The 22011-nt window shown below is 41.9% G+C and overlaps 2 protein-coding genes across 12 annotated transcripts in view; both read right to left on the bottom strand.

Moving 5' to 3' along the window:
* PIEZO2 (piezo type mechanosensitive ion channel component 2) overlaps positions 1–22011 on the bottom strand; it is a 465650-nt gene that overhangs the window by 419193 nt on the left and 24446 nt on the right. The window lies entirely within an intron of this gene.
* Positions 10193–10759, bottom strand: LOC126941207 (60S ribosomal protein L21-like). Its single transcript, XM_050767532.1, has one exon. It carries the CDS (start codon positions 10714–10716, stop codon positions 10234–10236), a length of 483 nt encoding a protein of 160 aa, XP_050623489.1. The 5' UTR covers positions 10717–10759; the 3' UTR covers positions 10193–10233.

The following is a 22011-nucleotide window of genomic DNA, read 5'->3' as shown; positions in this document are numbered from 1 at the left end:
CTCTCTGGAACTTTCACTGGAGCTAATGGAAAAGAGATACTTTTGTCATGGAATCACTAGCTCAAAGTCTGTTAGCCTAAAACTACCACTTATTATCATTTGGCAAAGAACAACTTGACTAAGCATGACACCACCACAGAAGAAAACACAGCCAAGAAATGGAGAAGAGGACTGAGGTTTGGGTCCCAGGCCTTGCCATGATGGAGGAAGTACCAATAAATTGCCCCTTTTCTTTGACCAAGATTTGGCTTTGCTTCTGAAGCTTGCAACCAAAAAGAGCTACAAGCCCAAACACTGCAAACCAATATGGACTCACAACGCCCATTTGACACTCAGTGCCTTGGCTGAAAGGGAACTTAAAAATCAGACTTACTCTTCTAGCCTGGAAACCACACAACTAAACTCGACTAGAATATGTTCCATTTGTAATGCATCTGTGGCTATGTAATATCTCAGAAATGCATTCCAGCACCTCACATCTTCATCCTCACGACACACTTCCACACTTCAAACTACCACGTGGTAAGAATCCCAGCACAGCTTTTCTCATTCTCTCCTGCTTGTTATGAGCTCAGAAAGCTTTAGGTGTGGGGTTTTGACAAAATGAACATACTCATCCTTCACCTGTACAACTATCATCACCTGCACAGTGCTGGAGTCTGACCACATGGTCCCACACAAGCCTGGAAGCCGCTACAAAGCAATATTTCAACATCACGTGTCCTGCGCCAGCCTGAGCTGGGGAATGTTTCATGAATGCTGGTGCTGCCTGAGGCTTGACTGTAAAGCTCCGTAACCATATAAAAGTTATATTATGAAAGATAAGCAAAATTATGTTGGACAACAACCAGCAACACATTTACATTGATTCTCTCCAGGAAAGATCAGTGGCTTCATGGGCCACAATTACTCCCAAACAATCTAGTCCTTCTTCTGTAGGGTTATCTAACTGATTTAGGTCATTCCCAGAGTTTCTCTGTTTATTTGAAACATTCAGCTTTCACTGTTTGGCATGGGAGGTAAAGTCATTCATGAACACATTCTTAAAATGTATTTTGGTCATTGTTATCTTAAGATAACTAAAAATGCTACATTATACTGAAACCCACTTGGCAGTCATTTTTTTTCTTTTCTCTCCCTCTCTCTCTTTTTTTTTTTTTTTTTTTTTTTTTTGAGACAGTGTCTCGCTCTGTTGCTCAGGCTGAAGTGCAGTGGTCCAATCATAGCTCATTGCAACCGTGAACTCCTGGGCTCAGGTGATCCTCCTGCTTCAGCGTCCCAAGAATCTGGGACCACAAGCACGCAAACCGCCACGCCAGGCTATTTCTTTTTAATTTTTAGTGAAAAAGAGGTCTCATTATGGCACCCAGGCTGATCTCCAACTCTGCGCTCAAGTGATCCTCCTACCTCAGCCTCCCAAAGTCCTGGGATTACAGGGGTGAGCCACCACACCCAGCTTGGCAGTGGACGAGGGTAGTGGCATACAGTGAATGCCTTCACAAATAAAGATCCTTTCATAAAGAGAGACGAGCAATGCTCCTTTCCCTGAGACTTCCATGGGAAGAAATGGCTTAGGACTGTTTTTTGGGCTGAGCCACCTGCAAACACTTAAGTCACTGCTCTAGGGCTTGCCACAGCTCCCCACTGGAGTTGAGGCAGTTTGCCTGAGAAACAAATCATCTCAGGGACTTCCCTAAGCCCTAAGCAGATAGACCACTAAGTAGAGTTGCTGACTAGGAACTGAGCAAAGCTTCAGTCTGACAAAAAACATCATTGGTTGACCCCCCAATGCACTTCTTTCTCTGAATTCAGTGATGGCAACTTTTCACACCCTTTTTAGCAAGGGGAAGGGCAGGTAGATTAAAAAGCTGTCTGAATTATTTTAAATATAGAGTGCATTTCTATAGATATGGTGCACCTCAACATTATGCATCCCATAGGGTTGTTGTGAGGATTAAATGTATATAAAAGACTTAGAACAGTGCATAGCATGTCATAAATACAATAGAAGTGTTTACTCTTATTATACTTTAAAATACCATGAGAAGCTTCCTTTGTTCTCAAAGTATGAGCAAATATACCAGAGGGTGTTATCAGATTACCAAGAATCAGGAATTCTGGGGTGATAACAGTAAACTGAAAATAAACAGATAAAATTTAAGTATTTGAATAAAATAATATATAATAATTTCATGCACAGATAATTTTTTCTGCTTCTCCAAAGTAAAACATTAAAAAACTCAGTTGAAGCTGTTTTTACAAGAGAAATGTCTAAAATTTTATGTGCAGTATTATGTGGTTTACAGGAAGATAGTCAGTAGATTTCTTTTATAGAAATTCTTCTGAATGATGGCATTAAAGAACACTCAAAACACTGAGACTCACATTTAATATTAATGAGTTTGAAATGTTGGCCCTGCCTAAAATTCTTAATACATTTCAAGGAGGCCACTACGAATCCCTGTAATTTCACCTTCTCTTTTAATAAATCGTAAGGTAATTTTACATTAAGACGAGAGGGTTGGAAGTATGATTTAATTATGAAAGCTAATAACGAAGCCTGCAGCAAACGGAAACACGTCCTCCTCCCTCCGCATTTCTGCAAACCGATGGAAATCCAGAGCACGTATGTGCAGCGTGGCAATGGCTTTAAGTACACAGCAGACATTACTAAACGTATATTCTTTATATTCACGTCTTCCGATTTTTACCTCCAAGTAGAGCTGGGAGAAAATCAAAGTCAACTGGATTCCACAGAAACAACCAATACATAGGAATTCTCCTTCACTGGTATTTATTGTAATACTAACTTAATACAGGAGTTAGGGTGACTGGTTTACCACTGAAATTACTTACAAAAATATTCTCACTGGAACTCTATATACAATGAATAACATCAATATGCTCTGCATTCATTCAAAAAAGAATACAGAACAGGCCGGGCACGGTGGCTCATGCCTGTAATCCCAGCACTTGGGAGGCTGAAGCAGGTGGATCATGAGGTCAGGATATCGAGACCATCCTGGCTAACAGGGTGAAACCCTGTCTCTACTAAAAATAGAAAAAATTAGCCGTGCGTGGCGGCAGCGCCTGTAGTCCCAGCTACTCGGGAGGCTGAGGCAGGAGAATGGCATGAACCTAGGAGGCGGAGCTTGCAGTGAGCCGAGATTGTGCCACTGCACTCCAGCATGGGCGACAGAGTGAGACTCTGTCTCCAAAAAAAAAAAAAGAATACAGAACAAAAAAAAATGTGCCTCAAATTAAAAAGCATGATATTTTGTTCTTAAAACATAGCCAGATTCTACCTGCAGAGTCTTAGAAGGGAAAGATTATAGTATGATCAGCTGACTTGGAAAAGCTGTTAAATGCAACATGTGTAAGAGTCACAGCCGACATTGATTTCACAGTGTATAACATATTTGCATATACGTTGTCTGATTTTATTCCTACACCCACTCTGTGGTGGGTCTTGTTTGTCTCATGTTAGGGGAAATTGAGGTGCAAGGGGAAATGCTCATGCCACCGCTGGTTTGTAGCAGAGCTCAGGACTGGCAAGCTGAAGACCAGAGCTCGTTACAGCCTTCACACGGCCTCTCCAGCACATCAGTAAAAAAATACATAAATAACACCGAAGGAAGTGTTAAACACTCATGTGGATTTTGTCCTGCACAGGAACTCTTTCCAAGAGATTTTCAACAGAACAAGGTTATCTTTCCTTGGGCAGAACTTGCCCCCTGTCAGCACCACCAGCACCAAGGTGTGGGCGAGCCCAGCCCACCAACAACGGCACTACCAGAGGCCCCTCTGTCTCCAGCACCCTGGGCAAAGGGTGACATCATGTCAGGGAACTGACATGATCCCTCTCCTAAGGACGCCGAGTAAACAGTCTGCACAGCTTACAAACCACACATCTCGACAACTCCGCCACGTCCATAACCTCACGGAAGTGCAGCTGGAGATTTTATTAGCACTTTATGGTCCACATGATCATTTAAGGAGGGGAAAAAGCTCCAGTCAAAGGTATTGCTGAATTAAGTCACCTTGGCAAATCTCTGTGCTATGAAAATCACCATTAGTGGGCACGCATTTTAATGGCCTTCTCCGTTAGCTATTTGATGGGGTGGCAGGTGGGAGCTGGGGGATGTATCTCGGATTTCAATATGGAACTAGAAACAGGCCGGGCGCAGTGGCTCATGTCTGTAATCCCAGCACTTTGGGAGGCCGAGGTGGGTGGATCACTTGAGGTCAGGAGTTCAAGACTACCCTGGCCAACATGGTGAAACCCCGTCTCTACTGAAAATACAAAAAAATTAGCCAGGCGTGATGGCATGCACCTGTAATCCCAGCTACTCAGGAAGTTGAGGCAAGAGAATTGCTTGAACCTGGGAGGTGGAGGTTGCAGTGAGCCAAGATCATACCACTGCACTCCAGCTGGATGACAGAGTGAGACTCCATCTCAAAAAAAACAAAACAAAACAAAACAAAAAACAAACCAAAAAAAGGTACTAGAAACAGAATCCTTAATGTGAAGAAGCAAAATGTGTATGTGTTTGTCAATTCTGGATACAAGTGAGATGCTGAAATCTTAGATATACAGATTTTTCTACAGATCTTTCTTTTCTTGCTTTTCCTTGACTGAAATTTCTAGTTAGACTTGACTTTATTATAGTCATCTAAAGTGGAATGGAAGAATTTCTTTTTTAATCAGGAGTCAGACAGAAAGGTAGAGGGCTAGAATTGGGACAAAGCTAACATTTGACCATGTGAGTCTGAAAACACATTTCTTCCATTTCCATCTTTATCTCCATGGTGGGTGGACAATGACAGGTTCAGGAGGAACTGGAATGCCCTCATTTTCCCAAGACTACAACTTGGGAAGTTTCAGCCTTTCCTCTTCTTTTTTAAATTATTCTTACTTGAAGACAGCATCTTACTCTATCACCCAGGCTGCAGTAGAGTGGTGTGATCATAGCTCACTGCATCCTGGAATTCCTGGCCATCCTCCCGCCTCAGTCTCCCAAAGTGCTGGACTACAGGCGCGAGCCTCCTCATTTTTCTGATAAATATACACATAAAATGTCTTAAAAGGTAAATCTCAATTCTGTTCTTTCTTCTCCAGAAATATCATTTTATTTAAGAAGACGATAGAAAGATCGTCCCATGCTGGGAGCTGGGCCTCCCCGACATTCTGGCTGACAGGGCATGGCACTGTGGCCATCAGTCCTCACGAGTCCCATGGGGTCCCCATGTGACCTTGTCCACCCGTTTACCTGAGTTAAGTGTCTCGGCCTTTCCTCAAACAGCAAAGACACAGCAGAGCTGGGGAGTGGGAGCTGCCCCACTGTTCCTTCAGAGGCAGACAGTGCTGGGCAGGGGAGCAGACGGAGCCAGTGAGCAGCCCCAGGCCAGGCTAGCGAGTCAGTGGCCTCTAACATGGTGCCTCGTCGTCTTTTCCACCCCTCCCCGTCCCCGCCCACGCCAGGTCTTGTGCTTCCTGCCTTGCCTCTGTCAAGCTGATGGTAAGCAGCTCTGGCCCACACGTGTATTTCCTTTAGAACACACAGTACTGACCAGCACAGTGTTTTAAAGTTGAAGTCTAGGGGCAGGCTGGATTGTCTGTGATCCACTGGGTCAGTCACTGCCACCCCTCCTCAGGTCTGCTCCACACACGAGGTGAGGCCAGGATGCTGTGCCTTGCGAGCTCCCCTCCCCGTGGTCTGCGTCAGAGTCCACGGTGAGAGCCACTGCAGGCCTTTGGAAGGGAGGAGAAGTGGAGATGCCTCAGTGCAGCTGCAAAGGGATATCAGGGCAGACAGGGCAGAGGACAGACAGGAAGCCTCCCCAAGCACTAGGGAGGTGCCCACCTCAGTGCCTACAGTTGCTTCTTCAGGCTCAGGAGCAGGAGCGTAGGGGCAGCCAGCTGCCACAGCCAGCCCGGGAGTGTCAGAAGGCTCTGAGGCCAGCCCAGGACTCTGGCTGCACCTGGGTCCCACAGATGGCCATCTCTGGGGTCTGTGAGAACTTCCCTGGCCTTCATTTCCCATCCCTTTCAACGGTGGTATAGCCTGCAATCTCCTCTATTTAAACGCTTTATACACGGATTACATACAGTGGCTTTTGTGTTCCTAATCAAGTCCTGAACCAATGTAAGACTTTTCATAAACACCTAGATTTCCAATTTCTTTTTAAAAAATTAGACCATCTGGCAAAACTAGGCTCATGTGGCACATGGCAACAATAGGCTGCGCCTTCTGGAGAAGCATGTACCACCCAGTGGCCAGGTCCTCCAAAGCTGTGGTGCCATGGCCATGTTCTATACCACCTTCAGGGCTCGCCCTGCCTGGGACCCTGTAGGGACTTTAACTTAAGAGTCCTGATCCAGTTCTTCTCCTGCCACCCCCTACTTCCTCTCTCCTGTGCTCAAAGGACATCTAATCCCCACTTAGGAGTCGACAAAGCTTCTTGAACCAACACCGTCACACCCTCGGGGAATCCGTAGCCAGGCACCAGTCTGCACCCAAAGCACGCACAGCAGAAGCCTGGCTCCTTCCAGGAGTTATTCTCCTGTAGGTTAAGTTATTCTTGATGAGAAGCAACTTAAAACATTATTTTTAGATCAAAACAACCATGGATAGATTATAAACTCAAATAAAAATGTGTCTCTTTTAAGATAAAACACAAGATCTCAAAGAAAAGATCTTCTGCAGGCCACTTCATGAGTCCCCTGAATCCTCTGAGGTTCTGACTGATGAGGGAAAAGGGTGGGGAAGCTGTGAATGAAACTTCACAGTCCTTTATATTAATACAGAACTTCACAGCTGAAAGGATTTTAAGACTTTTCAGAATGATTAAACTTTAAAGATGGAGTTTCTAGGTTTATGATGAATTCCTATGAATACAAAATAACCAGATAGTCATATTTATGTATTTCTAATTTAAGTAATCCTCTAGATATTTTGTATCTACAGGATCAGATATTTGGATATTTGTAAAGATAATGGTGACTTTTCAAGCTCTGAATATCAACTGAGGTTGTTTTTTGTTTGGTATCAGGAAGGTCATTTGAGTTTAAAATAAATTAAAAACAGTTATTTGAGATATTCTGATCCACCCATTTAAGTAAAGGCCTGGTCCAGTCATTCTGAGAGCAACCCTTCAACACTTCAATTAAAGGGGCCTACAACATCAGAATCTAAGTGTCATGACCAAAATATGTACTCCAACTCCATCATTTATTTACATGGAACTACTGAGAGTCAAGTCTCCAAACTTTACACCGACTGATGAGTCTTCTGCACATCAACAAAGTTAACACAGATTGGCCTTGGAGCAGCTATCGAAACCACATAAACATTGCATACTAGTCAGAGGCTCACCAGGGTTGTAAGGAAGACTTACACACTCAGTCATAAGTCAGCAATTGCCAGATTCGGCGCAGAAACAAGCCTATATAACTTTCTGAAAATAATGCAAGCGACACATGGTGCTCTACTGCCCACTGAGAAATGCATAATGCCACAGGACTGAACTGAACATGTGGGTTCCTCCTCTCCTTCTGTAGTTAGGTCACCCACAAGAGGAAGAGGCGCTATGGAGAAGAAGGAGCCTGCCAGTCTGTGCAGAATCCAAATATCCTGATCCTCAGGTTCTCTCAGCTTCTGGGTCCATCTAAGACGGCCTCCCAGGGTTTTCTCAGGTTCAACCTGCTCTCCAGATTCAGACCTACAGGATAAAAGTCCTGGTGTGTTTAACATTTTGGTCCCTAACTCAGTGCCCAGCACGATGTAGGCCTTCAAGAACTGTGGACCTGAACTGGCTGACTGACTGATGAAATCCCAAAAACAGACCTTTGGTATAAAGGGGCAATGTTGACATTTACCTGGGCTTTATGCTCCTGGAAAACAGCAACAGTTAACATCCTCTCCCACCCCAACCCCTGAAACCCTTTTGTCTTCCAGGAAACTGCTGACCGCAAAGAACCCCCTTCCCCGTGTGACTTAGATGGGACTCACAGATGCATACCATATTTACCTCCAAGGCCAGACACAGGCCTTCCATGTACTCAATCTTTTTCTCAAAAATTATTAGCCAAACTCTTTGCTTCCATTGACCAACTGGACAAAATACTCACTAACAACTTGACGAAACGTTAATGAGGACCTTGACTCCCCCCTGAGCAAGCAACAGGACATCCCTCCTGAAGGGCCTCCTAAGGATCCACAGACCTCAGGGAAAACCCTCCGGATGTGCGGATTCACTGTCCCATCCTGCTGCCTGCTCTGCCACCCTCATAGCCTTGTGTACTCCTGCACTCCTCTATATAACAGAAAAGCCCTTTCTTACAGACCTGGGAGGCCCTGGAAGGTATCATGGTCACAACCCTTACCTCTACCACAATAGTCTTTTCAGATGAACAGTCTCCTTACCTAAGTCAGAATTCTTTTTTGTTTGTTTGTTTATTTTTTTGAGATGGAGTCTCGCTCTGTCACCCAGGCTGGAGTGCAGTGGTGCCATCTCGACTCATTGCAAGCTCTGCCTCCTGGATTCACGCCATTCTCCTGCCTCAGCCTCCTGAGTAGCTGGGACTACAGGCGCCCGCCACCACGCCCGGCTAATTTTTTGTATTTTTAGTAGAGACAGGGTTTCACCGTGTTAGCCAGGATGGTCTCGATCTCCTGACCTCGTGATCCACCCGCCTTGGCCTCCCAATCTCCCTGCTGGGATTACAGGCGTGAGCCACTGCGCTCAGCTGAGTCTGAATTCATTTTTTATTTGACAAAAGGAACTACTCAAAGACTAGCAAGTAGTCATCCCCTTAGCACATTCTCTGTGACAACGCAGGCCCTCCTGGCCACTGCCCCCCAAACTGCCCCCGAGGAGTGACAAGAAAGAAAGAACAGAAGAGGAGGATGTCCACCTTTGGGTCCTGACTTTCCTTGGTGTGTTCTCAACCACATAATCCTTTCAGATGTAATTTTTTAGCACTGGCCTCTTTTAATATTTATCACAGCACTACCTTGACTGTGATGAAATATTCATGTGGCTTCAATAGCTACGGCAAAGCCAAGTCTATGACAACGTTGCTGATGTTCAGTGGAGCTCACTACATTAATGTAATGGATACACCAAGTAATCAAATATCATTCCACGTTGATAATCTTCAAAAACTATACGCCTCTTTTTTTTTTTTTTTTAGAGTATAAGGAATCTTTATTATTTATAACTCCATGTAAATCTGCAATTATCTCAAAATAAAATATTCAATTAAAAAAAAAAAAGGAACTCCCATTGTGGAAGTATCAAGAGGTAAGTGAAGGCCAAACCTTCATACAACACCAAACCCGCCAGCACCTTTACCTTGGGACGTCAGGCCCTCCAGAACCACCACATAAGCTTCTACTGCTTACCCAGGTCTGTGGTATATTGTTACAGCAAGACAATGTCCTAACACAAATGCTATTACCACTATTATTTTCTGAGTTCTGTTCCATGCATGGTCAAAGCAATTCCAAGCTAGTATATAACACACAAAGAATGGATACTTTAAACAATGTGTTTTTTTAGGGTTCAAAAGCAAACTCTGGATCCTGAGCTTAACTGTAATGCAATAGATTACATCCCACTTATTTTTGTAATTTATTTTATATGGCCTGGCACAGTGGCTCATGCCTGTAATCCCAGCACTGGGAGGCCGAGGCAAGTGGATCACAAGGGCAGGAGTTCGAGACCTGACTGACCAACATGGTGAAACCCCGTCTCTACTAAAGATACAAAAATTAGCTGGGCACGGTGGCGTACACCTATAATCCCAGCTACTCAGGAGGTTGAGGCAGAATCGCTTGAACCCAGAGGGTAGATGTTGCAGTGAGCCGAGATCACACCATTGCACTCCAACCAGGTTGACAGAGCAAGACTGTCTAAAAAAAAAAAAAAATTACTTTATTTCTTCCTTGACGATTTAAAACTATCTTCAAACCAGTACAAATATTTCATACATAATATCTGGCCATTTTCTAACCAACTGAGTAATTCGTTGCACAATAAGTTACCTTACATCCTTCAGCAAGGAATACATTAAATTTGAATAGGAAAGACATTACGTAATAAATTAGGATACAACTAAAATTTGCTTTAAGTATTTCTTTGGGGGATAGGACATCACACTTCTACTCAATGAAGAGAAACATTTCTCAGCCCAGAGGTCTTTTATTTTATTTTATTTTTTAACACCTATTATGCCATGAATTCATAGGGAATAGGTTCCAGCAGCTCAGGCTCCTTCCCATTGGTTCTCACAAAGTGTGCTTCTCTGGGTGGAGCAGGCTGGCGCTTCAGTTGAACCCAGGTACCTTTCTCTTTGGCTTCTTTCTTTTTCTGATCATTTTCCTTCACACGTTTCAGGAAGCTATCTCGGCACTTAGAGTGCTTAATATGCTCAATACGCACATTAATTCTCTTGGCAAGAATCTTGCCCTTAACTTGTTTGTTTACAACAATGCCAACAGCATGCTGGGTAACGTTGTAGACTCTCCCAGTTTTGCCATGGTAACACTTGTGGGGCATTCCTTTTTGAACAGTACCCATTCCCTTGATGTCTACGATATCACCTTTCTTATAGATTCGCATATACGTGGCCAAAGGAACAACTCCATGTTTTCTAAAAGGCCTAGAGAACATATATCGGGTGCCTCTCCCCTTTCCCTTTGTGTTCGTCATTTTGGCGAATTACTGGAAGATGGCGGTTCCGGCCGAAAAGAAAGCTATACGCCTCTTTTAAAAAGTCATTACACTAGTCTGGTTGCATTACATAACCTTCAAGTAAACACATTAAATGTTTACATTAAGGGAGATGCTATCACTCGTGTAATAGTGCCTCTCTGCACAAGTTCCAAATTTTTGAGTCTGACACTCAAGACTCTCAGAAACCTCCTCTCAAATGACTTTTCAAGCGTATCTACCTAGGACACTGTCTTACAATAGAGCTCTTTACAATGACAAGAAAGAGGCATGTACAACTGTCTTTACTAATAAAGGATTTTCTAAAGTTAGCAGAGAAGGCCAGACATGGTGGCTCACACCTGTAATCCCAGCACTTTGGGAGGCCAAGGCAGGTGGATCACTTGAGGTCAGGAGTTCGAGACCAGCCTGGCCAACATGGCAAAACCCCATCTCTACTAAAAATACAAAAATTAGCTGGTGTGGTGGTGCACACCTGTAATCCTAGCTACTCGGGAGACTGAGGCAGGAGAACTGCTTGAACCTGGGAGGTGGAGGTTGCAGTGAGCTGAGATCGTGCCACTGCACTCCAGCCTGGGCAACAGAGGGGGACTCCATCTTAAACAAAACAAAACAAAAACAAGGCAGCTAGGGTGTTTTTTTCCCCACGTATTTGAAAAGAGAGCTAGTGCCAACAGATAGGCTACAGTTAACAGGACGGGACACAGAACATTTTCACAGATTGTCAGCAATTACCACCAAGAGTAAGATAAGGCTGGACGGCTTCTGAATCATCAAAGAAATACAGAGAAGCTCACTAGCCATTTCTGAACGTCAATACTTCCACTAACTCAGCTCTTAAATCAGATAACTGACAACAGAGGAGCAATTTGTTTGACTTTGAACTAAATAGGCAAGGAGTGTGGAAATCATCTAAATCTGGTTATAAGTAAGGACAACATGAACATTCCTAAGTACTAAGATCCTCTTCTTTTATTCTGTCTCTCCCCAAATTTAATGATTTCCAGGTTGCTCTATTGTTTTCTATGTAATATTAAAGAGCTTCAAAGTTTTTGGTACATTCAGACTTAGCTATTCACGATTGATGGTTTGGTTATAGACAGTTAAATGAGTATCCATCAAACATGGAATTCAGAAACAAATACTCCTATATTAAGTGTTTGGGATAAATAAATATGTTCATTTGCTACACATTTGCTAATTGAAAATTTGAGTTTTGGCCGGGCGCGGTGGCTCAAGCCTGTAATCCCAGCACTTTGGGAGGCCGAGACGGGCGGATCAGAGGTCAGGAGATCGAGACATCCTGGCTAACACAGTGAAACCCCATCTCTACTAAAAAATACAAAAAACTAGCCGGCGAGGTGGCGGGTGCCTGTAGTCCCAGCTACTCGGGAGGCTGAGGCAGGAGAATGGCGTGAACCCGGGAGGCGGAGCTTGCAGTGAGCCGAGATCCGGCCACTGCGCTCCAGCCTGGGCGACAGAGCAAGACTCTGTCTCAAAAAAAAAAAAAAAAAAAAGAAAGAAAATTTGAGTTTTATACATAGTTATTAAGTTTAAAATAGCCTACAAGAAAATTACATTAAGAAAACATTACAAAAGAACCAAAATCCTTGTTTTATGTTCATCTCTATCCATGCTACACTTTCTAAATTCTTCTGAGGTCAAGGATAGGTTTTAAATTACTGCTGGAAGTAAAAATAGTGAAGACATCCTAAATGTCCCAAATAGGGAAATGTTAGATAAGTATGGGATTTAATTCCATGATGACAGCATACAGCCATTCAAGTAATAACCACAAAGCCTATGTATTGAGACAAATATTATGATATAATACTAATAAGAGAAGAACGCAGAATTTCACATATGTATAAAGTCCTAAGCAAAAAATATATGAATATGGAGAACACAAGTAACCTTCAGTGTCCAAAATACTGTGAGAAGCATTCTATACTTTAAAAAAATGCTACGTTTATCTGAAATTCAGATTTAAGTGGGAATCTGGTATTTTTATCTGGCAATGATAATATCAGACAAAATTACTGTACTATAATGTAAAATGTGAAATAAAATGCTGTAAGTGCTATATTTAATTAAACAAGTTTGTGTCCCAGTAGAGAGGGACAGAAACATGGATGAATGTCATAGCCTATGAAGAGAAGTTTTATTCCTTTAAAGGATAAAATATAAATAACATAAAATACAAGTAATATGGAAAAGAAACGTAAATATCACAATAGATATTTTTAAGTTTTAATTGGTTTGGGAGAAACTTCTCAAATATGTTTTAGGTTAGGAGGAAACATTAGTAATTAAAATGTATTTTCACAGTGTTTAGAGCTAAATAACAAACATAATACAGTACCCTGTAAAGATACAGTAGCTATAATTGCTATTTCCCAATATTCATCATAAAGGATTTTAAGACAATCATGCAAGTAAAAACATGACCAGTGCTCAGATTATGCCCACTGCCTTCAATATCCAGCTTTACAAATCCTATCTGGTATTTGATTTTGGAAATGTCTAGGAGTTTGGGGAGCCCATGAAGGGCAGAGTTTCTCTGAGCCCCAAAAACACTAATAGAAGATGTGCAAGGGACTCCTGAGGAGGAAGCTGCCCAACGGTGTGAAAATGCACCTCAACAATGCTTGGGTGATCTGTTTCTTGGGTGTGAAAGAATTTGGGTGTGAAAATTTGCAGGCCGGGCACGGGCCGGATTACGGGCTCACGCCTGTAATCCCAGCACTTTGGGAGGCCGAGGCGGACGGATCACGAGATTGAGACCATCCTGGCTAACACAGTGAAACCCTGTCTCTACTAAAAATACAAAAACATTAGCCGGGCACGGTGGCGGGCGCCTGCAGTCCCAGCTACTCAGGAGGCTGAGGCAGGAGAATGGCGTGAACCCAGGAGGGGGAGCTTGCAGTGAGCTGAGATCGGGCCACTGCACTCCAGCCTGGGTGACAGAGCGAGACTTGGTCTCAAAAAAAAAAAAAAAAAAAAAAATTCCATTTATCTACTGAATGTTATTCCATCTAACTGTATAACTCAGTAGGGTGACTGTAGTTAACAATAATTTATTGTATATTTCAGCCAGACATGGTGGCTCACACCTGTAATCTCAGCACTCTGGGAGGCCAAGGCAGGCAGATCACTTGAGGTCAGGAGTTCAAAACCAGCCTGGCCAACATGATGAAACCCTGTCTCTACTAAAAATACAAAAATTAGCCTGGCTTGGTGGCATGTGCCTATAGTGCCAGCTACTTGGGAGGCTGAGGCAAGAATCGTTTGAACCCGGGAGGTGGAGGTTGCAGTGAGTCGAGACTCCACTGCACTCTAGCCTGGGCAACAAAGCAAGATTCTGTCTCAAAAAAAAAAAAAAAAATTGTGTGTTTCAAAGTAGGTAAGAGAGAAGATCTGAAACATTCCAACACAATAAAAATGCTAAGTGCCTGAGGAGATGGATATCCTAAACACCTTGATTGGATCATTACACATTATTTGCCTGCATCAAAACATCACCTGTACCCCCTAAAAATGTACAATTATTATGCATCAATAAAAATCAAATAAATCAAAATCATTCTAGTATACAGATTTCACAATTCGATTTGTAAATAACTGGCACCAAGGATCTGGTTGACGAGCTGATGAGCACACATTCTAGCCTTTGGGAACCTCAACGTGACAGCTCCAGAAGCACTTACCAACTGGTCACGGAATTCCTGAAAGACACCGACAATGGTGTTCATTGCAACTTTTCTCTCTCTCCAAGGAGAAAGAGATCCCGTGCTGATTTACATAAATTCAATGTAATACACAAAGTGTACTGATTTACATAAATTCAATGCAATACACAAAGTTTGTTTAGAATGCTTTCCGAAATGTTTACTCATCACCTACGTCAGTAAATCTTAGTTTCCAAAGCCTGCAAATTTAAACATTTCTATTGGAGAAAGAAAATGTCCCTTTGGATGTTTGTATATGGGATCAAAATGTGGCCTCTATTTGAAAGATCCAGCTAACCTTTAAAACATGTTGGGTGGGAGAGGCTGTGAAATCAATGGGGCTCTTCTTTAGGTGTCAGTCTTCAGCAGGAGCATCACTGAGTCCCACAGAAGGGTATGAAGTCAGTGCCTTCCGCTTCCAACAGACTGAATTCCTCAAGGATAGTCACACTCAAATATAGCCACTTGAAAGGCAAGGGATACAGTAGCTGCATTCAAAGAGGGTCCTCAGATCAGCATATTGGCTTCTATTTCTTTGACTACGAATATTCAGCTTTCTGTTTATGTACTAGTTGGATGGCTAAAAGTTTATGTTGTCAGCACACATGTAACAATTTTTATGTTTCCTTCAATCCCCATAAACTTCTTGACACATTCCACAGAGCTGACATTTACTTCCACCTCTGTTAAGTTCATCATCTGCTCATTCGACTTGTGTAAATGATTCCTCGGGGTACAGATGTCCCTACAAATGGGTACCTGTGAAGCACTGCTGAAGCAAACAGTCCAAGGTCGGCAGCCAGGATGTGAATCCAAGCGGTCTTGTTCCACAGTGCATGACCTTGACTTCCACACAATCTGCCTCTCCAACGTTGTGACCTGGAGGGGCCCTGGGGGTACAGGGGTTGTCCCAGACTGGCCCTTCTTTCATACCCATTTCCTTTTTATTCCACTGCACAATTGATTGAGATGCCTGGAGTGACAACCCTGAGATGTGTTAGCATCATTGTTTTCCAAGTGGCCTAAGATGAGAACAAACTATTCCAAGCAGCATCAGAACATTATACAAAATAGTAAGGCGGGATCGATTGCATCTAACCTTTGGATCTCATTCAAATGCCGACCAATGCTGGAATGTTTCGTAACAGAAACAATGTAAAAAGAAAAAACATACCATCAAGAAGTGGAATGAAAAGTATGAGAAACTTCTCACATGCCCTGATTTATTGTAAAATAATTTCCTAAGGGTAAATCACTGATACAAATTCTGATTGGGAATACTGTTTCACAATGAGTTTTTAACTTAATAAATTGGTCAAATGAAAATCACATCCTTCAGATCAGGTTAATTACAGCAAAAAAAAAAAAAGAGAGAGAGAGAGAGAGACGTAAGCCTCTGACTCTGACTCTGCAGGAAAAATTTGTAGTACAGGTAAATATCTTAGATATGGTTGCAGACACAGTTAGACCCAAGGTAAGAAATACAGACAAAATTATACCGGAGAATTTTTAATTCCTCACCTTAAAAGCAACTGGAACATAGAAAAATCTATCTTTATGGGCACTTATATCCTGTCATGTAGTTACATTATTCTTGCAGTTTCCCTAGTAGAATCTCTAAAAGAATATGAATTGGTTGGGAGGAGGAAAATAAGACAGTTGAATCTACACCTTCACTGATTTGTAGTAATACTAAAAAGATAAGAAGAATAGTTATTTGGGTGAATGGAGGTGAATGGAGGAAAAGCAATAGAACAAATACTTGCTTTTTTTTGAGACGGAGTCTTGCTCTGTCACTCAGGCTCAGCAAGACTGAGCAAGACACCCAATCTTGGCTCACTGCAACCTCCACCTCCCGGGTTCAAGTGATTTTCCTGCCACAGCCTCCCGAGTAGCTGGGACTACAGGCGCACACCACCATGCCCAGTTAATTTTTGTATTTTTGGTAGAGACAGGGTTTCACCATGTTGGCCAGGATGATCTCAATCTCCTGACCTCGTGATCCGCCCACCTCAGCCTCCCAAAGTGCTGAGATTACAGGCGTGAGCCACTGCGCCCGGCCAAATACTTGCATTTGATTACAAATAAAACCAAGTTATTATGGCTTAATTAAAACATCATCAATTGATAACTGCCCTTGCCTAATTATACTTTAAAAGAACTATGTTTGTGACTTTCTCTGCTAAAAACAAAAATTGGCGTTATGAGCTATATTAACACAATGAAATATTACAAAGGTAGCAGGGGTTTTAGAGTAGGGAGAAGGCAACAAAACTTGGTTCTGGAGTATAAATATAGCACTTAAACCACCCGCATGAAGCTGAGTCTAGCCCTTTGTTCCATCTAAACACTGCCTCTTGTCATAGCCAGTGCCAGGTCACACTAGAGGAATAGATGTCGGAGGTGACTGTTGCAAAATAGCTTTCCTTTCTGTGGCTTAGAATACATTAAACTATTAGTCTCAAGAGTTTCAAACAGTAAATAAACAATAGTATGAATATGAGAGCAATGAAAAATCAACCACAACCTGAAATTACTACCTAGTTGATACTTCATAAATTGCAATGGTTTTTGTACCCAAATGGAAGCTTTAGAGATCAATGTACCTCCATGTTATAACTTGGAATAGTTATAAGATAATCAGGATAATCAGACTGCATCCATCAGAACCAGTCAGAATTGCACAGGGCACTAAGTCCCTCAACAATGTGGTCGTGTTGCAATCATATTGCCAACCAGCATTCCAGACCTATCTGTCCCTAAAATGACCACCAGCCACAGATAACATCAGCCCAGAATTCATTATGTAATACTTGGTTAATAAATCACCCAGTCTTCTTTTAAACTTCTCATCTGTTCCAAAGCACCAGTAAAATTATATTGCCATGACTCAAGGGCAAGTTCGGAGGCATCTTTTGCATGAAAAATATTTACCACAAAATAGGGATTTTTTTCTCAAAAAGATAAGGTTTGTTGATTTGCATTGTTAGCTAAATTTTCTTTGGTGCATATTTTGCACCCTGAGGGAAGTTAGTCACTTCAGCATTTAAACAGGACAAATGCAGAAATTGGCAAAAAGAAAACAGTGACAGGTTTTATTGAGCACCAGCTATTTTATAAAGTGCCTTGGTAGGGGCAAAGGCAGGAAGAGAGAAAAGACAGGGTTTCTAGGCAGGAAAACAAACCAATGATTCCACACACCGCGGAGTTAAAAGATTACTAAACGGCCTCTGGTCTGATCCCAAAACCTTAAAAAGAAGAAAATTTTAAAAAGAAGCTTTAAAGAAGTACCATCAATTTATGAAAATTCTCCATATTTAATCAACTGTAAATCTAATGACATATCTTTACAATCTTGGCTACAGGACTTTGAAGATATTTGTGTAAACATGACTTCAATACTTAACTATGCAAGGCTGTGTTACCATTTCTATTGCACCTATGGATCTGGGACCTGTGCTTAGAGAAAGAATATATCTTCCCTGGTCCTAAATTTACTTGCAATTTTGTTTAAGTCACAAATATACGTAAATTAAATCACATTTTAATTTAAGCAAATTGTTTTATTACAAAATATAAAATTGGCTGGTCACATTGACTGGGCGCGGTGGCTCACGCCTATAATCCCAGCACTGTGGGAGGCCGAGGTGAGTGGATCACTTGAGGTGAGGAGTTCAAGACCACCCTGGCCAACATGGTGAAACCCTGTCTCTACTAAAAATACAAAAATTAGCTGGGTGTGGTGATGCACGCCTTTAGTTTCAGCTACTCGGGAGGCTAGGCAGGAGAACCGCTTGAATCCAGGAGGTGGAGGCTGCAGTGAGCCAAGATCGTGTCACTGTGCTCCATCCTGGGCAACAGAGCAAGACTCTGTCAGAAACAAAACAAAACAAAAATTGGCTGGGCACAGTAGCTCATGCCTGTAATCCCAGTATTTTGGTAGGTCAAGGCAAGAGAATCACTTGAAGCCAAGAGTTCCAGACCAGCCTGGGCAACATAGCAGAACCCTGTCTCTACAAAAAATTTAAAAATAATTTTAAAACTAGCCAGATGTGGTGGTGCACAACTGTAGTCTTAGCTACTGGGGAGGCTGAGGTGGAATGATCCCTTGATTCCACGAGTCCAAGACAGCAGTGAGTTATGATTGCACCTCTGCACTCCAGCCTGGGCAACAGAGCAAGACCCTGTTTTTAAACAAGTTTAAAGCTGAGGGAGCATGAGTTCATTCTCACATATCTGAGGAATTCGGCTTGCCCAGTAAGTCCGGTGCTCCCCAGCCTTCTCAAATATCTCTTGGCAGGGCTTTCATTTGAATTCCAAAAGATTTCAGTCTGAAAGGTCAAAGTCTCTGATAGCAAATGTGGTCAAGCAGTGAAAATGATCTCTATTACACTATTAAATCCAGCAATGAGAGGACATATTTTCATGACCAAATATAGGTGCATTCAACCTCTCTTTGATCTGTAGATAAGTTCTCCTTGTTCTCTGCCCAATTAACAAGTTCAATTATCATGTGAATTCCACTTATTAGCTTCATTATAAAAACCATGCACGAAAATGAGAAGACTTCTTTCTTTTCTTTTCTTTTTTTTCTTTTTTTTTTTTCTTTTTGAGACCAAGTCTTGCTCTGTCACCCAGGCTGGAGTGCAGCGGTGCAATCTTGGCTCACTGCAAGCTCCGCCTCCCGGGTTCATGCCATTCTCCTGCCTCAGCCTCGCCAGCAGCTGGGACCACAGGCGCCGCCTCCACCCCTGGTTAATTTTTTGTATTTTTAGTAGAGACGGAGTTTCATCGTGTTAGCCAGGATGGTCTCAATCTCCTGAGCTCATGATCCGCCTGCCTTGGCCTCCCAAAGTGCCAGGATTATAGGCATGAGCCACCGTGCCTGGGGAGAAGACTTCTTTCAGTCTTATTTAGAACTTTTTACTTTCCCAGGACCATTAGTAGACACTATCAAGATTTACCTTTAACACTCTCATTTTAAACAATTAGCCAGGAACTGTTTTGTAAACTCCTCAGCAGTTGCAAATAACAATGAATATCATCACTAAGAATTTTATTTCACAAATTTTACCTGAAAACTTAAAATGTTAATTTTCCTTCCTCGAAATTCTGACCTGAGAACAACCATTCACACAATATCTTCCATCTGATAGGGTCATTCTCTTTTCATCTGTCAACATGAAAACTAGTAGCAATAATGCATAGAAAACAAACCAGAGTTCTGAAATGAATTTTTCAAAATCGTTATTCAAGAATGTATTTCTATTAATTAAAAAATGAGGTGAAACTCATTAGTAACATTACTGAGGAGAGATAGTCTCAGACTTCTAGTCCTTGAATATGGTAAGATTTATCTATAAGACACTTGGATAAAATTTTATTCATCCAGATGCAGCCATAATGGTCATTCTAACAGGCTGATAGTTTAATTTTATAAAATCCTTAGACATCAGAGTTTCAAAGCAAACAAGATGACAAGTCTTTATCATTTACTTCCCTGAGAATTAAAGTTATATGTATAATATATCTTTATTTATATAACATATATATCTATGTATATGTTATATATAAGTTACATGATAGCATTGATATATATGTTATATATCAATACATACATATAATGTGGTTTTTTCCAAAAGTAAGCATTGTACTTTTTTAATCTGTTGGAATGAACATATTTGAATCTATTAAACTAGTCTAAGAAAATGTTGCTTACTATAACAGCTCTAAAATAATTCTGACTCCTAAGAAACTCAAAGTAGAGAAAAACATGTCCCAACAGATCACAAAAGCTTACTGTGGGTTATGCATATGGTTTCATACATATTTGCACTAAATGGAATATTAGTCTTTCTAGAGATACACAATTACACTTAGCTTTTACATCCAATTTTAATTGGATTTTAATTTTCCTTCCTCTAAAGTGCTAATTTAAATAGGGCAGGTAAAGTAGATGCTACAATTACTAATGCTTTCTAATGAAATGAAGACATGCTAAGTCCAGTAAAGAAAAATCTGCCATATGCTGTGAAATTTCTAGACAAGTAAAACATTACTAAATTAAGTTAATTAGTAGAGATCACTCTACATTCATGTGAAATGTGACCACAGTATATTTAGGGATGAATCCTTTCCTGTTGAAGAATGTAAACTGGGCTGGGTGAGGTGACTCATGTCTATAATCCAGCACTTTGGGAGGCCGAGGCAGGTGGATCATGAGGTCAGGAGATCGAGACTATCCTGGCTAACACGGTGAAACCCCATCTCTGCTATAAATACAAAAACAATTAGCCAGGCGTAGTGGCGGCACCTGTAGTCCCAGCTAATTGGGAGGCTGAGGCAGGAGAATGGCAGGAACCTGGGAGGCGGAGCTTGCAGTGAGCTGAGATCAGGCCATTGCACTTCAGCCTGGGCGACACAGCTGAGACTCCGTCAAAAAAAAACAGTAAACTGATTTAAGTTACTCTCTATACATTACAGAGAACTGCAGTCTTATTAAAAAGATAAACTAAGATTGCTGAAAGAGTAGATTTTAAGTGTTCTCACCACAAAGGAAAAGTATGTGAGATAATGTTAAATAGCTTGATTTAGCCCTTCAACAATGTATACTTACATTAAAACATCATGTTGCACACCAAAAACACATACAATTTTTACTTGTCAATTAAAATAAATCAACAAATACAAAAAGCTAAACTAACCAGAGTTTAGCTAAGTATATGTAGTGTTGTGCCTGGCAGACAATAGATATTTGACACATATGTGTTGAATGAATGAACAAGCAAAAATCCAGTAAGAGAAACCAATAGCCCTGAAAATGTGAGTTAAGATTTGCCTGGGAGATAAGGCACTTGCAATAGGTTACCTTATTCCTCTAGGCCAACGGCACTGTAAAATGTGAGTTGCTCAATATTTGCCTGGGAGGCCGAGAGACTGAGGCATCCTTGCAATCACTAAAAATACAAAAAATAGCCGGCGAGGTGGCGGGGTTAGTCCCCTTCCGGAGGCTGAGGCATGGCCTAAACCCGGGAGGCCTCTAGGATCACTCCAGCCCGGGCTACAGAGCTACTGTCAAAAAAAAAAAAAAAAAAAAGACCCAAAAGGAATGAAGACAATGAATTCTTCCTAGTTCTGCCCAGCATTTGTTGTGTTACCTAAGAAATCATTTATTGTGTCAAGCCAAAGAAATACAACATCACTGTGCAATAGTAAAAAGAACCCCAAAATGCCAGTTGGAAATACCCGCAGGATATGCATTCATGCACAAATCTCCTCTAAAAGATACGTGCCGAATGTTCAGCACGTTAAACCTTTGCAGTGAAAGCTAAGGGTTCCCAAAACCGGATAGTTCCTTGATGGGAACTTGGGGAGCACCACTCACCCGCCACCACCTGCCCCTCTAGACTGGCAGACGTGTGTCTCGGTACCCAGCAGAAGTCTAACTCTGGGCAGGGCTCAAGTCCCAGGATGAGATCCTCAGAGAGATGATGAGGTAGAGTCAGGAAAAATCCAGCAGGGAACCCTGGCCCCTTTACCTGCCCCC

Source organism: Macaca thibetana, chromosome 18 (genome assembly GCF_024542745.1).
Source record: "Macaca thibetana thibetana isolate TM-01 chromosome 18, ASM2454274v1, whole genome shotgun sequence".
Classification (NCBI taxonomy): Eukaryota; Metazoa; Chordata; class Mammalia; order Primates; family Cercopithecidae; genus Macaca; species Macaca thibetana.
This window is presented reverse-complemented; position numbering and strand designations above follow the sequence as displayed.

What these genes read in the sequence shown, in the direction of transcription:
- LOC126941207 (XM_050767532.1), bottom strand. Translation starts at nt 10,716, where the DNA reads ATGACGAACACAAAGGGAAAGGGGAGAGGCACCCGATATATGTTCTCT.